We start from the raw sequence: 15181 nt of genomic DNA, 5'->3' as shown, positions 1-15181 counted from the left end.
GTCAAATCGCGGCTCTCCCCTATGGGCAACCGTAGAGTCCATCATCACCCGATCTGATCCTCATACGGATGGAAAAGTAGGTTTTTCCTCCGTCACACTTTTTCGGATCAGAGCGGGTCGGATGTCAGCGGACATGTCACCGCTGACATCCGACGCTCCATAGAGGTCTATGGAGCATCCGTTCAGGTCCACCTAAAAAACTGACAGGCGAACCTGAACGAATCGGTCATGTGAAAGAGGCCTTAGATAGAACTAAAGGTTTTGATACTCTCCTGTCCAACGGTCCCTCCCTGGCACCAACACCTACCTCTGATTGTTGGTCTTTGGGCCTCTTCATTGGCTGGCGGGAAATTTGGTGTATAACACACACTTTTTCACCCTGAAAATTGGGTGCAAATAGCGTGCGCATGTTATAGACCAGTACAGTTTAGCTGTCTCGGAGGGGACGGAAACTCCCCTCTTAAAATGAATGTGCGTGTTATATGACGATAAATACGCTACATTACTCCTGCGCAGGAGCCAGCCTTCCTGGCACTCAGAGACTGGCACCACCCTGTAAGCTCAGTTTAACTTCTTAGGGACCAGCCGCCGCAATTGTATTGCTTCAATGATCCTGTGAATTGCCGTCATTGTATGTTGGCTTGTACAGAGCGTTTTATGGGTGCATGTGCTCACTGGCCAGCAGGGGAGCCAATCAGCAGGTGGGGTGGACTCGATGTCCGCTGGTCACCCGCGATCGTTCCCCGCAGTGACAGAACGGAGATCTGCCTGTGTAAACAAGGCAAATCTCTGTTCTGACAGGGGAGATCACACAGATCCTGTCTTACTGCTACATAGGAAGATAGATCTGTGTGTTTCCCCAGTCATACAGTCCCCCATACAGTTAGTAAACACACCCAGGGAACACAGGGAATGGCACAGTGGTGTAGTGGTTAGCACTCTTGCCTAGCAGTAAAAAGGGTCACTAGTTTGAATCCCAACCCCGACACTACCTGCCTGGAGTTTGCATGTTCTCCCTGTGCCTGTGTGGGTTTCCTCCAGGTACTCCGGTTTCCTCCCACACTCCAAAGACATGCAGGTAGGTTAATTGGCTTCTGTCCCAAATTAGTCCTAGTATATGAGTGGGGAACTTGTATTGTGGGCTCCTTGAGGGTAGGAACTGATGTGAGTGTGCAATGTACAGGGATAGGCACAATTGTAGACACCTCACTCAGGTTGGACTGGTGTCTTTATTCAACCTTACTATGTAATTTAACTGTCCTGTCCTGTGTGAGTTCACTTTACAGATTTTTTTTGTAAATGTGAACTTACACTTTAAAGGGGTTGTAAACCCTCATGTTTTTTTCACCTTAATGCATAGACTGCATTATTAAGGTGAAAAACCTTCTGTGGTGCTACAGCCCCCCGAGCCCCTCGTTTTACTTACCTGGCCCAGATCTTTCTCCGGCTGGGAAGGAGCACACCAGCTCTACCTGGTGCCCTGATTGGATAGATTGATAGCAGCGCAACCATTGGCTCCCCCTGCTGTCAATCAAATCCAATGATGTGGTGCTGAGTCCTGCATTCTGTGTGAATGGACACAGATGCGGAACTCGGGAGTGCGCCTGCGTGGGTGTCCACCAAGGAAAGCGCTCCATTGTGGACACCCGATGAGGAGAGGAGTCACCAGCGCCGCTGAGGGACCCCAGAAGAGGAGGATCGAGGCCACTCTGTGAAAAACTAATTGCACAATGGAGGTAAGAATGATATTTGTTTTTACAATGAGGGTTTCCAACACCTATAAGTGGTTAAATCACCGGAGAAGACAGCAGGCTTCTGCAATAAAATGCCCCTACTTGTCTATTTGCAGTGGAACTTTAGTTCTGCTCTAATGACGGATGTGTTTTGTAAAAGCAGTGTGTTTTTTGTGTGGCTGTACATAGGTGCTGGAACATATATGAGGGTTACACTCCCACACCTGCACTGATGTGAACCTGGCTTAACGGCGCACAGACAGCAATAAAAGCCTGACAGGTGTTCTAATCCCTCTCCACTCCATCCAAAACCAAAAAGTTTTACCTTTAATAATACTTTAACCAAACACAATAAACTATGATGAACACCCGGGAAATACTGCCCACAGCACAGACAGAACTTTACAGCTGACACCTTTGCCAAGCTCTGCCTCAACACTCTTACGGCAAGGCTATTGTAATCAATAAAAACACTTAGTAAGAAATGCTATTGACGAACTCTGCAGTACATTACTAACGCCTGACGTGAAGCGCTCAATGAGATCTCCGAGCGAGTCTCGCGAGAGCTAGAAAATTTCCCATATGGCCCTGCGGGCTCTTCCTCCTCCCTCTTTCCGCCATACTGCAGACCCGGTGAGTAAGGGAGAGTCCCGGGCCTGACTGTAATCTGTCTTTTATCGCTGGCATCCCGCCGCTCAGCGTCTCACCGCTCAGGGTGCCGTGAAGCAGAGACTCGGCGCTCCCGGCAGAGCTCGGTATGGGGGTGGTGCGGTGTTTGGACGATGTGGGAATGGACTGTGAATCCCAGGGTCGGCTCCTTGCCTCCCTCCTTGGTGTGGAGCCGGGCAGAGCTGTGTGTCCCTGGCAGGACCCTCCCGGGGGGTCAGTGCTGAGCGGCCGGAGTCCTCGGATCCTGTGTGTGCGCTGATCGGGGATCCTCTGCCTGGCTCATGTGTACGAGGACATGGGGGGAGCCTGGGACTTGTAGTTCCACAACTACCTTCCCCTGTACTGTGTGAGCGCATGGATCTCCGGCTTCTGCACTGTGTGAGGACACGGCTCTGTCCTGGGATCAGAGGATGTCTCCAGCACACTCCTCTCCGTTGTGTCCATCACACTAAGCAGAGTGAACCTTACTCCCATCCCTGACCATATAGATCTGGGCTCTCCGAACTTACTGGAAGATTCACATCCTCCACCACTGTCCTTCAGACCTTGGGGGGGGGGGGCGTCAGGAATAGAAAATGTCCCAGCATCAGATGGGAGAAGCTGTGCACCCCCCCTCCCTTTGGTGTCATTGGGAGAAGCTGTGTGGTGTCCTGTCCCCCCTCTTTGGTGTCAGTGGGAGAAGCTGTGTGGTGTCCTGTCCCCCCTCTTTGGTGTCAGTGGGAGAAGCTGTGTGGTGTCCTGTCCCCCCCTCTTTGGTGTCAGTGGGAGAAGCTGTGTGGCGTCCTGTCCCCCCCTCTTTGGTGTCAGTGGGAGAAGCTGTGTGGCGTCCTGTCCCCCCCTCTTTGGTGTCAGTGGGAGAAGCTGTGTGGCGTCCTGTCCCCCCCTCTTTGGTGTCAGTGGGAGAAGCTGTGTGGCGTCCTGTCCCCCCCTCTTTGGTGTCAGTGGGAGAAGCTGTGTGGCGTCCTGTCCCCCCCTCTTTGGTGTCAGTGGGAGAAGCTGTGTGGTGTCCTGTCCCCCCTCCCCCCTTGGTGTCATTGGGAGAAGCTGTGCCCAGATAAAAGCAAGTAAAGGGCCACAGTTTGAAGAGCACTGCTATAGTATATAGTCTTCATGCTCATGCCACAAAGGATAAGCCCCTGTTCACACCAGTGTGTTTTCTCCTGCATCATCACTTTGGCATGGATGACAATGGAAATCATATTCTCTATGGTGCTCTTTTACACAAGTGCAGTGCGTGTTTTTTTTTTTTTTTTTTGTATAAAAAAAACCAAAGCGCAGCATAGTGTGTTTGGCACCATAACTTCATTAGATAGTACATGTAAAATGCTTTTTGGCGTCATGTATAAAATCCAGTCTCCTTCCTGCAAAAAAACTGATCAACTCAGCGTCCTACTAAAATGTATGATGGTGTGGACCGAATATTCCAATTCACACCTGCAGCTTTAGCCTTTCTAAGCACAGGAGGAGCGGTATGAGAAGTATAAATGGCTTTCAGGCCTCCACTTCACTTTTTCCTGAGTTTAGCGCTTCCAGCATTACGCTATGTGGTCGCTGGCAGGTCGAGCATCAAATCAGAACAAGTGTAGTGTCCAGTCCTGCCAGCAGTTTGTCCAAAGTCAGCTGAAATACACGGAGGCTGTACTGAGCGATACACTCCTTTTAGGCTCCATTCACTCCTTCACATTCTGGGAATGAATAAAAAAATGTGAGTTGTGACAATGACAGATGCACAAAACTCTATGCCCAGAAATATGCAGGAGCTTCTTTGGTGTGCATTGAGCAGCCTGCCCTATGGCCATGTGAAAGCGTGTGTTCCCGCTATACTAGGTGTGAATGGGGGTCTTGGGGCCCGTATGTGTTCAGGGACGTATGCCCTGGCACAGGCATTCTGCTTTTCTGGACATGCATGCCTGATTACTACCACCACGTATTTCAGCCTGTTGTAGATTTTGACAAGCTGCTGGCAGTGGGGCTGGACCCTGCACCTGGGCCTCCCGGGCACTTCATACTGCACACAGGTCAGATCACCCATGTACATGTCCTGAATTGGGGTTAGTTGCATTTAAAGTGTTTCTTCAAATCCTAGAAGCACAATTCCAATTTCTTGAACAGTTTAACAGTGTGAATGACTGTTTAGAAATGCCCTATACTTGCTATACAGTGTAAATGAGGCCTACGAGCTTTATTTCCATTATGTAACAAGTTCATTGATTTGTCACTTTGAAAAAAATGATCCTTGTTCTGGTCTTAGCTTTGTGAATGGGAGACGTGTGTGTGTGTGTGTGTGTGTGTGTGTTGTTTTTTTTTCCCAGTTGCTAGTTTGCTGTGTTTTTAGATCTGCTTAGAATGCCATGTTTAACAAGTTGCAAATGTCTTGATGCACTGCTATGTGCTGTAAAACTGGTATGCATACGTTAAAGTGGAACTTAAGGTTTTTTTTTTTTTTTTGCGGTGTAGAGAAAATTTGCCTCTGACGATGGCTGCTGTGTAAGGCATACATTTTAATTTCATTCATGATGGACACTGCTGTCCATGCTGGCTCTTATACATTTAAAGTGGGGTACCCCCTAAAAAAAAAAATTAAAAGTCAGCAGCTACAAATACTGCAGCTGCTGGCTTTTAATAATCGGACACTTACCTGTCCCGGGTTCCAGCGATGCGGGGGAACGAAGCCCCCCCCTCGCTCCCGCTCCGCTCGCGGCGCCGTCATGCATACTGTGGGCACCTGGCTGTGGCTTCACAGCCGGGCACCCACTGCGCATGCGCGAGCGGCGCAGGGCGCCGTGATACGCCGTACAGTCACCTGGGACACGTGACAGGTCCCAGGTGAATGTGCGGCGCGAGGGGAAGTGATGTCACCAGCCCGGGCAATGAAGAAGGCAGACTACGAGGGACCCCCTAGCAACCGGTATTTAGAGGTGAGTAAAAATTTTTTTTTTTGCCAATTATTTTTTTTTGATTTTTTTTTTTTTTTTAAGATTTTTAAGTAGTTTTATTTTTTGGGGGGCAACTCCACTTTAATGGGTCCTGTCATTTACTCCTCCTTTTTTTATTTATTTTTTTTTTTTTTTTTGTGTCCTTATGCTGCAACAATCTTCACATAGGAGAACCATCATTGGAAGTAATTTAGGCTGGACTATCACAAACTTTCTTTAATTGTGCCACTGTAATAAAGGCAAGCTGGAATTAGAGGTTGAGCTGTACATGTATGGATAGAAATTCAGCAGGGAATGTAAAATGCCGATCCATGTATGGGCTATCTGTACACAAGTCTATTGATCAACTTTTATACAACCAGCCTGTCAGGATTTTCCCGAACAATCAATGCTGCCAGCAATAGCTTGCAACACTGACGATTGTACTGTTTGCAGGGAAGGTTCTTTGCCTGCAGAATACAATAGTGGGGGGGGGTTTGGTTAATTTTTTTTTTTTCTTCATTAAAGAAAATGAATCCTGTATGGCCTTAGGGCAGTGAGCACTTTACATTTTGAATGACCCGGATGTGGCTCTTTGCTGCTCCTATGACATAACATTGTGCCTTGTTGCTGTGCCAGGCATAGCAGAACAATTTGCAGTACGCATGTAGTTTGTCCCACAGCCTCTTGTCATTAGTTGATTGTTGTGTTTTTTTTCTTTCAGGCACCATGGTGCGCATGAACGTGCTTGCCGATGCGCTTAAAAGCATCAACAATGCCGAGAAACGTGGTAAGCGCCAGGTTCTCATCAGGCCGTGCTCAAAAGTGATTGTGCGATTCCTTACAGTGATGATGAAGCATGGTAAGAATTTTTCTTTGTGTTGAATGTAATAGTTTATAGACTTATGGGCTTAAAGGCACTGTCACTTTACCATTCAGGGTGAAGTTGCAGACCTGCTAATTCTCACCAATGCTCTTTTGTTGTCCCAGCTGTCAGATATCCAGTGCTTCCAGGTGTGGGCGAGTGACCTCTCCCCATGTCACAGTGCTTGTTTGGCAGCCAATCCCTACGCCCAAGCACTGTTTCTTGACCAAGAGTGACTTCACCGCACCCCCTAGTGGCTGAAGCTGAGGATTTTAGTGTTTCTGTGATGGAGGAATGGGGCAAGGTGGACAGGGAGTGCTTTTCACAGTTAGTTTGCACTGAATAGGTAAAGGTGACAATGTCTCTGCAATTTTAAGATCCCATTGGTTCTTGTTTGATGCCCTAGAATTGGTATGCATATTTGGTGCTGTTGGCTTAAATAGTAGATATTAAACTTCGCCTTTTTTATTTTTTATTTATTTTTTGTAAATCTGTTGCAGGCTACATTGGTGAGTTTGAAATAATTGATGATCACAGGGCCGGAAAAATTGTTGTCAATCTTACAGGGAGACTTAATAAGGTAAGTTACCCAAGACCCCTGGCATAAGATGGTTTTTGCAGAACTCAGTCTAAAAAGATCAATGTCAGGTAGCTGGTAAATTTTAAACTAAGCTGTTGCAGTGGCGGAATCAACTAAGTCACAGAATTAAATATGCCTAAGATGTCAGCAAGTACAGAAATGGTTTTGTGATGCTGCCCAAAGCCCCACAATGCACAATCTTCACCATTTTCAGAATATCGGGAAAGATCTTCAGGGGGACTCTGGCCTGTCAAATCAGACGAGTAAAGGTGTGGACTAATGGCTTAATTTGACTTGTTATACATATTAACATATCGTGGGGTGTCTTATTCATTTTTTTTCCTCCTTCTGTCTCCTGCTGGCTATTAAGGCTGAGAACTGAGTGATCAAAGAATGCTGATTGCTCAGTTCTTGGAGCTTTCAGTTGCTGCTCTGTTCTGTGCACCCCCCACGCTCACTGGCTTAAGCTTTTGGCTGAGATGCTGACCCCTGGATATTGGTCCAGCCACCTGGCTATATCCTGGCCAGTGTTTCCTCAGCCTCGACCAGCTCTACTGAAAATGGGTTACAGGAGTGCAGAACGAGCTGCACTCCGTGATCCACAGGAGAAGTACAGCCAAACGAGTTCACTAACCTAGTTTAATCAGTCCGTATAGTTGAGATGTTGTTGTGTCTGAGCTTCTGAACTCTAGATAATTGTCCTTCTGGGCAACCCTTCATCAGTAAATTTGTTGCTACTCATATTTTATTTTTTTATTCAATGTTCCAATTGATCATTTGTCTGGAGAAGCTTCAGTTGTGTGTAAATCTGTGAGCTTGATGGGCCACCTGGGTTGGTTTTGGCTTGGTTCTTGCATGCATGTTTTACGATTTTCGTGTTTTTAAAGATTGGATTTGGACCATAGATTCTTGATATGGAAACCTCACTCACTGCTTCCCAGTTTCTCGCACCCACTGGCGATCGACTTTTTGTCGGGTATCTTGCTTTTAGGTTTCATGAACACTGGAGCTCAAACTGCAGTTTATTGAAGTTTGGGCTTCTTCTAGAAAAAGCTTTTTTGAGCTTCAGTGTGCATGGAGCCTTAAAGTGGTTGTAAAGTCATTTTTTGACTTTTACCTACATGTAAGCCTATAAGGCTTGCCTGTAGGTAAAAAAAAAATCTAAATGTGTATGGTTTAGGAGATATTCGCGGCGCATGGGCATTATCGACGAAGCCCGGCAGATGCCGGACTCTGCCGGGAAGAAATCTCCCGCGCGCACGCGCGGGAGTTACAATATCGTGGCTCCGGCCACTCAAAGCGCCGGAGCCACGATACCCGGAAGAAACGCTGAGGGAAAATGTCAGCTCCCTCGGCGTGGATTGGCCCAGATGTCGGGGTTCGAAGGTAAGTATTTCATAATGAGGTAGTATGAAATGCATACTAGCTCATTATGCCTTTTCCTTTGCAGGTGAGGAAAAAAATAAATTCAGCGGGTTTACAACTGCTTTAATGGTAAACACTTTTTTGTTAGTAATTGTTGTGTTTGAAGAAACTGAAGGATAAGTTGTAACAGACTGATTTGTCAGTTGGGCAGTATAGCTTTTGCCACCTTTTCACTGCTTTGGATCTGTAATTTTCTGACATTAAAGGGGTTGTAAAGGTAAATGTTTTTTTCACCTTAATGCATTCTATGCATTAAGGTGAAAAAACCTCTGACAATGCTGCCCCCCCCCCCCCCCCCCCTGGTGTTTTTACTTGCCTCACCCGTCGAAAGTCCAGCGCTCGCCCGACTTCCTCTTCAGCACTCAGCCTGGCCGCTGATTGGCTGGAGTAGATGGATTGAAGGCAGCGCAGCCATTGGCTTGCGCTGCTGTCAATCACATCCAATGATACGGCGTGCTGGGGGCGGGGCCGTGTGATACAGCGAGTGGCTATAGCTGCCGACTGTATCACAGGACCGCGCCCGCAGGTGCTTCTCACCATGCAAGGGAGCTCGCATGAACGTGAAAAGTACTTGCGGGAAGAAGCAGAGACAGCCGCTGAGGGACACCAGAAGAGCAGGTTCGGGGCCACTCTGTGAAAAACGAGCTGCACAGTGGAGGTAAGTATAAGATGTTTTAAGAAAAAAAAATACCTTTTTACAATCCCTTTAAGGATGTTTTGTCTGACTGGCCTGTAGTGTGTACAGTTTGAGATCTCACATTTTAAAGTAATTTATTTAAAGACTACCTGTTTCAGGGATCAGAAGAAACTCCTTCATGCTTTCAGTTAAGACGGGAACCTTGAATGGACTCAAAATAAAGCTGCTATGTGTGAAATCCTATGTAAGGAAGCGATTTTAATTCCAATTGAGGTTCTTTTAACTGAAAGGGTGGTCTCTTCTGGTCCCTGAAATGCATTCTCTCTGGCATACATTAATAAATTAGTTTGGACTCTTAATCATTTTGCTTTTGGTGCATGTTCATACTTTTGTATGAACTCCCATCAAAGTTCCCATGTCTATTGGATGCTTTTTTCTGCCAATTCTGACATTTCTCTCCTACATATAAAAATCTGTATTTGAACCTCCATATGTATATCTAGTGCAAAAGTACACCCTCACATTTTTGTAAATATCTTTTCATGTGACCCCTGAAGAAATGACACTCTGCTAAAATGTAAATTAGTGAGTATACAGCTTGTATAAATTTGCTGTCCCCTCAAAATAACTCAACACACAGCCATTAATGCCTAAACCGCTGGCCACAAAAGGGAGTACACCTGCAACTAGTTGAGCATCATGGGAAGTTCCAAAACATCTGGGATGCCAAGATTTGCCATCACTGGCCTGTGCTATAAGACTTATGCCAAGACCCTGAAACTGAGCTGCAGCACGGTGGCCAAGACCATGCAGTCGTTTTACAGGACATGTTCCACTCTAACAGTCCTCTCCATGATGGACTAAAAGTTGAAGGCATGTGCTCAGTGTCATATCCAGAGGTTGTCTTTGTGAAATAAAGGTATCAGTGCTGCCAGCATTGCTGCAGAGGTTAAAGGGGTGGGGTCAGCTTCTCAGTGCTCAGACCATACGCCGCACACTGCATCAGATTGGTCTGCATGGCTGCTGTCCCAGAAGGAAGCCTCAAGGAAGGATGATGCACAAGAGATCGTCCAAACAGTTTGCTAAAAACAAGCACACTACAGATATAGATTACTGGAACCATGTCCTGTGGTCTGAGTCCAAGATGAACTTGGTTCAGGTGTGTGTGGGGCGGCAACCAGGTGATGAGTACAGAGACGAGCGTGTCTTGCCTACAGTCAAGCATGGTGGTGGGATTATCATGGTCTGGGGCTGCATGAGTGCTGCTGGCACTGGGGAAATAGTTACTTGAGGGAACAATGAATGCAAACTTGCATTGTGACATACTGAAGCAAAGCATGATCCCCTTCCCTTCAGAGACTGCGCCCAAGGGCAGTATTCCAACATAACGACCCCAAACACACCTCCAAGACAACCACTGCCTTGCTAAAGAAGCTGAGTGTAAAGGTGATGGACTGGCCAAGCATGTCTCCAGACTTAAACCCTATTGAGCATCTGTGGGGCATCCTCAAACGGAAGGTGGAGGAGCGCAAGGTCTCTAACATCCACCAGCTCCATGATGTCCTCATGGAGAAGTGGAAGAGGACACCAGTGGCAACCTGTGAAGCTCTGGTGAAGTCCATGTCCAAGAGGGTTAAGGCGGTGCTGTAAAATAATGGTGGCCACTCAAAATATTGAAACTTTGAGCCCAATTTGGGCCAGTCTGATCATTGTTTGAGGAGGGCAGGCTGAGTTTGCAGCATAGCTAGAGAACTGACCACACTGTGCCCTCCTGCTTAGTGTGGTCAGTTTTGAATAGGAAAGCAAAGGGACTAGCGGGAGCACCAGGGATTTCTGACACAAAGGTACAGGGTACCTTTTTTTTTTTATTTAAATTTTTTTTTTTTTTTTTCACCAGCATGCAGATCAGAAATATGAAATCTGGTCCTCTGCTGGCACGCCAGGCTCCTTCTCTTGGCATGTCCTCATAGCAAACTGCTTAATATGGGGGCACACTTGCAAGCTTGCTCCTGGACTACGCTGCCTGCGTCCATACAGTGCAGCTCGGCCCTGCTCCCTTGTCACAATTTTTGACTGACAGCAGCGGGAGTGCCCAAACCACCCCAAAGATGCTTGCAGGACTTTTCCTGTCCTGTAAGCGCACCACCCCAGTGTGAAAGCATTTGGGTTTTCATACTGGGGAGGCACCAGAGGCGATATTTTTAGTTTTAAAACGCCTGAAAATCGCCCCAGTGTGAGAGGGGTCTAAAAGTAAAAATTTTGGCTGTAAGGTTAAGTTTCACTTTTTCACACTATGCTGGCCCATATGGGTATAGTAGCATAGTGTGACAAACATACCTTCCAGCTTCCGATCAGTTCAAAGATTTTAGACCAAAATTGGGTTTAAAAGAAGCCAATTTAAAACCTTTTACAGCCTGTGATTGCTTCATCACCAGTTATTGTAGGGACAGAGCAGCTATTGGGATGCGTAGTCCCTCATGTAATGGGAGGGAGTGCCATCCTGTTCAGGCTGTAAATGCTCAGTGTGGCAGAGGAATGGTGGTGAAGCTGTAAACATTCAAGGGCATATTTCATTTTTCCAATCCTGCTTTGAATGCTTTACTAATAAATTGCGAGCTCTAGGTCCTGTATCCTGATTTTGGCTGCACAATCTAGTGAGCTGTGGCGATTCATGATGTTGTAAGTTTTTTGCACTCCTGTGACCTGTTTTCCGCAGAGTGTGGACTGAAGTACGTCAGGAATCGGTCCATGACTGATGCTCGTCTGTCGGTCAGTGTGTGGTTTTATTAAAAAAATAAATAAAAATTATATAAATTTATTTTGTATAAGCCCTTGTACACATGGTCGGAGAATCCGACAACCAAATCCGTCTGAGTAATTCCAACGGATTAATTCCGGAAGAGATGTTGCATACACATGGTCGGACTAAGTTGTCGGAAAATCTGATTGTACATAACATGATGACTTTATTTCGTTACGACGGGACTACGTTCAGGCTAGTAGCCAATAGATTTGATCTGAGCATGTGTGGCACTTTGTCCGTCGGAGTAGGCTACACATGATCGGAGTATGTCCGATAGGAACATTTTGTCTGAAAATTTTACCGGCAAGTTGAAATACTTGGTCCGACGGATATTCCGACGGAAACAGTCCGATGCAGGCCACACACAGTCGGAATATCCGATAAAACGGTCTGATAGGAAAGATTCCGTAGGAAACTCCGACTGTGTGTACAAGGGCTAAGACAGCCGCTTCTAGGAGTAGCTGTAAAAGTCCAGTTTGCATGGGGCTTAAGGGTTTACAAGCATTTTAAAACGCAGCATATCTGTGAAAGGGGGGAAAAAAGCAGTTGACAAGCAGGATTACCAACCTTTCTTGTGGTGGAAAATAGTTTGTGTCTGGGTTCATACTGCTGCGGGATTGAAATTGTTCAGCTGAACTCTTATGATTTCATAGCCTCATGTCAGTCTGACTTCAGGGGCGATTTCAGACATCTGTGGGGATTCCATTGCACTAAAGTCCCCAAGAGTAGTACAGAAACTACTTCTGGCAATCTGTGCGGCTCTGCACCAATTCCCAGAAGTAGAATTTGTGTGGACGGTGCCATTGCCGTCATTAGTCGCTGATTTGACATGTCAAATCTCTTCAATGTTAACCTGGGTTTGAGAGGTTACCAGTGCCTCTGCCACAGTATGTGCGGCGTGTTTTTTTTTTTTTTTTTTTTTTGTGAAGGTTTATTCATGTTTGCTTTTGAGTGCATAGAATAGTTTGTTAAAGGAAATTATGATTTTTAAATTTGATATAGTTCATTGTTGCTGCATCATTGCATATGTAGTGGTATATGACCAAAATATGATGTTGTGTAATTGTGTTCTTGTAGTGTGGTGTCATCAGCCCCAGATTTGATGTGCAGTTAAAGGATCTGGAAAAGTGGCAGAACAATCTCCTGCCTTCACGTCAGTTTGGGTAAGTTCTCATATCAAATGTACAGCTCTCTTGGGCTGAAAAGCAACTATTAGACTTGGGCTTCTTTAAAAAGCAGCAGTATGGCCACGCTGTAGGTGGAGGAAAAATTAACATTTTATAGAGCACGTTGTGCTTTCCTAAATGTGTGCGGTGATCCACCTGCTTCAGACTCTGGTGGAACACTACAATGTTTGGGGAGGGGAAAAAAGGCAAAGGCAGATTTCCAGTACTGTGAAGTGTCGGTAACATGACCAGTTCTGCTCTGACAAGTAGAGAATTTGGGGTAATGGGTTCTGCCAGATTTTTAAATTCATGGAATGGGCTGTAGTATCGGCTTTCCATTTACCACTTGGTGTTTCCTGCATTAGTATCCCTTTAGCTTTATAGGTGAGTTCTATGTTCTTAGGAGTAAATGGCCTGTCAGAACAAGAACTACTTTTGCTAATTTGTATTTTAAGGAGCTCCTGTAGGATGGTCATTTGGTTTCTCTGGCTGAATGCTTGTTTGAGGTCAGTGATTCATTGGATAATGAAGGTGGGATGGGGTGGCAGCACCAGAGTCTGTACCTCCAAAAATTCACTAGCAATGGCAACCCCTCATATTTCTGTCCTAAAGGTTTCTCGTAAGGGAAGATTAGATTGGTCCTAATTTTTTTAATTGATGGACCAATATATTTTTTTGAGTCTCCTGCAGACCTGTCAGTGCATCTGTGCCTGTACATCCCGTGCTAATCTAGCAGTTATTTGACATAGTGATTGATCGGTAAACATTGAACAAATTACTCCCTTCTGTAAGCGGTACAAGTGACATGTAGTTGGAAGATAATATGCATGTGTACAATTCTCTCTTTGGGCTGTTTGAAAGGTGCTATGTGTTATACCTTGTACTTCTGTTCTAAGCAGGCGCCCCCCCCCCAACCCTCACTCCAAATAAAATGGCTCACACTAGGTAAAATTATATAGTTAAAGTACTTTTATTTAATGTTGGCAACTATCTGCATTTTTTTTTCTGCTTGTGCCTACACTCAGCCCACCATCTTAACATTAAAAAAAAGCGCATCTAGGATATAAAGCATAGAATATTGCATCTCGTTTTGCACAGGACATTGCATTTATCTGGAGGAAAGCTCTTCCCAAATGCTGGGATTTTTTTTTTCCCCTCTTCCAACAGATTAGTCTAGTATTGCACAATATTGTGATGAGTCGCATGACATCCTATTTGTACATGTAGTTTTGGGATGAGATCTCCTTGAAGGCACTAGTGCATAGCCTTCCAAGGGCACCTGTTTGTCTTCTGGCTGCCTTCCCTCCTGAATTTGTTATAGGTGCGGAACTATGGTCAAACATTTGTCTGTAGCATGACAATTCTGGGCGTTTATAGTGCTTCTCCCCCCCCCCCCCCCCCTCTCCCCTATTTAGCATTGCAACTTTAATGTCTTGGGGAATGCAAAATTCATACTATTTTATTTTTTATAGGTATATTGTACTTACAACTTCTGCTGGCATCATGGACCACGAGGAAGCAAGGCGAAAACACACAGGAGGCAAAATCCTGGGATTCTTTTTCTAAATGTTAAAGCAGGCAGAACAATTAAACTGTTATCAAAAAAAGTTACTTGTTTTTTCTGAACTAGTGCAATTCCATTCTGATGTGAGGTTTAACCTACTGCATTAATTGTGGCAGATACTAGAGTTTGGCAACTTAAATGAGGTTTATCGTCCATAAGGTTTACTTTAGAAAGTGTTCCACATATAGTGGTAGGCAAACCTGAGAGTAGAGAGCACTGTTAAAACTAAGTTGCAAAATGTATATTGCTTCAGATTGCGTACACAATCCCATTGGTCCTTGTTTCATAAGGGGTTTGCAGCCTTTTGTCAGTATCAAGAAAAATGCTGGGGACAGCTTGGGTGGGAGAATGTTAACCTGCAGGGCTCTTTCCCATAGGCCAGTGATGGCGAACCTTGGCACCCCAGATGTTTTGGCACTAATTTCCCATGATCATGCACTCTGCAGTGTAGCTGAGCATCATGGGAAATGTAGTTCCAAAACATCTGGGGTGCCAAGGTTCGCCATCACTGCCATAGGCCCTCTGAAAAGCAATCTCTGGTGGATTGCTTTGTAGAGGGCTGTAAAGCTATGGCTGCCAGGCATTTAAGAGAACCCTGTTACCGTCTGTCAGGCAGTGCCAAGTTAAGTTTACAGCAAAGCCCTGCAGCTGTTTCATGTGCGCTACACCATTTAAGTGTCGAGGTTTAGGTGGCTTGTTGAAGGAGTTAAAAGCAGAAGGTTTTTTTTTTTTTTTTTTTTGTGTTTTGTTCTTCATGCATGTCAACATTTGAGTCTATGCATTAAGATAATAAGCTGTGTGTGGCAGCCTCTCCAGCACGCTGT

General features: G+C 45.6%; 1 protein-coding gene across 2 annotated transcripts; it reads left to right on the top strand.

Annotated features, from left to right (window-relative positions):
- Positions 1 to 2246: 2246 nt before the first annotated feature.
- Positions 2247 to 14420, top strand: RPS15A (ribosomal protein S15a). Of its 2 annotated transcripts, none has more exons than XM_077448936.1 (5): positions 2247 to 2366; positions 6042 to 6179; positions 6683 to 6762; positions 12705 to 12790; positions 14266 to 14420. In XM_077448936.1, the coding sequence occupies exons 2-5, from the start codon at positions 6047 to 6049 to the stop codon at positions 14357 to 14359; spliced, it is 393 nt and encodes a 130-aa protein (XP_077305062.1). In that variant the 5' UTR covers positions 2247 to 2366; positions 6042 to 6046; the 3' UTR covers positions 14360 to 14420. The 2 variants fall into 2 exon arrangements, with proteins under 2 accessions (XP_077305062.1, XP_077305061.1); XM_077448935.1 differs by having other exon boundaries at positions 2350 to 2488.
- Positions 14421 to 15181: the final 761 nt, after the last annotated feature.

This window comes from Lithobates pipiens, unplaced genomic scaffold (genome assembly GCF_037356315.1).
Source record: "Lithobates pipiens isolate NorthernLeopardFrog02 unplaced genomic scaffold, aLitPip1_a1.2 Scaffold_22, whole genome shotgun sequence".
In the NCBI taxonomy this organism is placed as follows: Eukaryota; Metazoa; Chordata; class Amphibia; order Anura; family Ranidae; genus Lithobates; species Lithobates pipiens.
Note: the sequence above shows the minus strand (reverse complement) of the source record. Positions and strands in the feature narration are given on the sequence as shown.

What these genes read in the sequence shown, in the direction of transcription:
- RPS15A (XM_077448936.1), top strand. Translation starts at nt 6,047, where the DNA reads ATGGTGCGCATGAACGTGCTTGCCGATGCGCTTAAAAGCATCAACAAT. An exon ending in TACAGTGATGATGAAGCATG is followed by an intron (nt 6,180 to 6,682) that starts GTAAGAATTTTT and finishes AATCTGTTGCAG; the next exon opens with GCTACATTGGTGAGTTTGAA. An exon ending in TTACAGGGAGACTTAATAAG is followed by an intron (nt 6,763 to 12,704) that starts GTAAGTTACCCA and finishes GTGTTCTTGTAG; the next exon opens with TGTGGTGTCATCAGCCCCAG.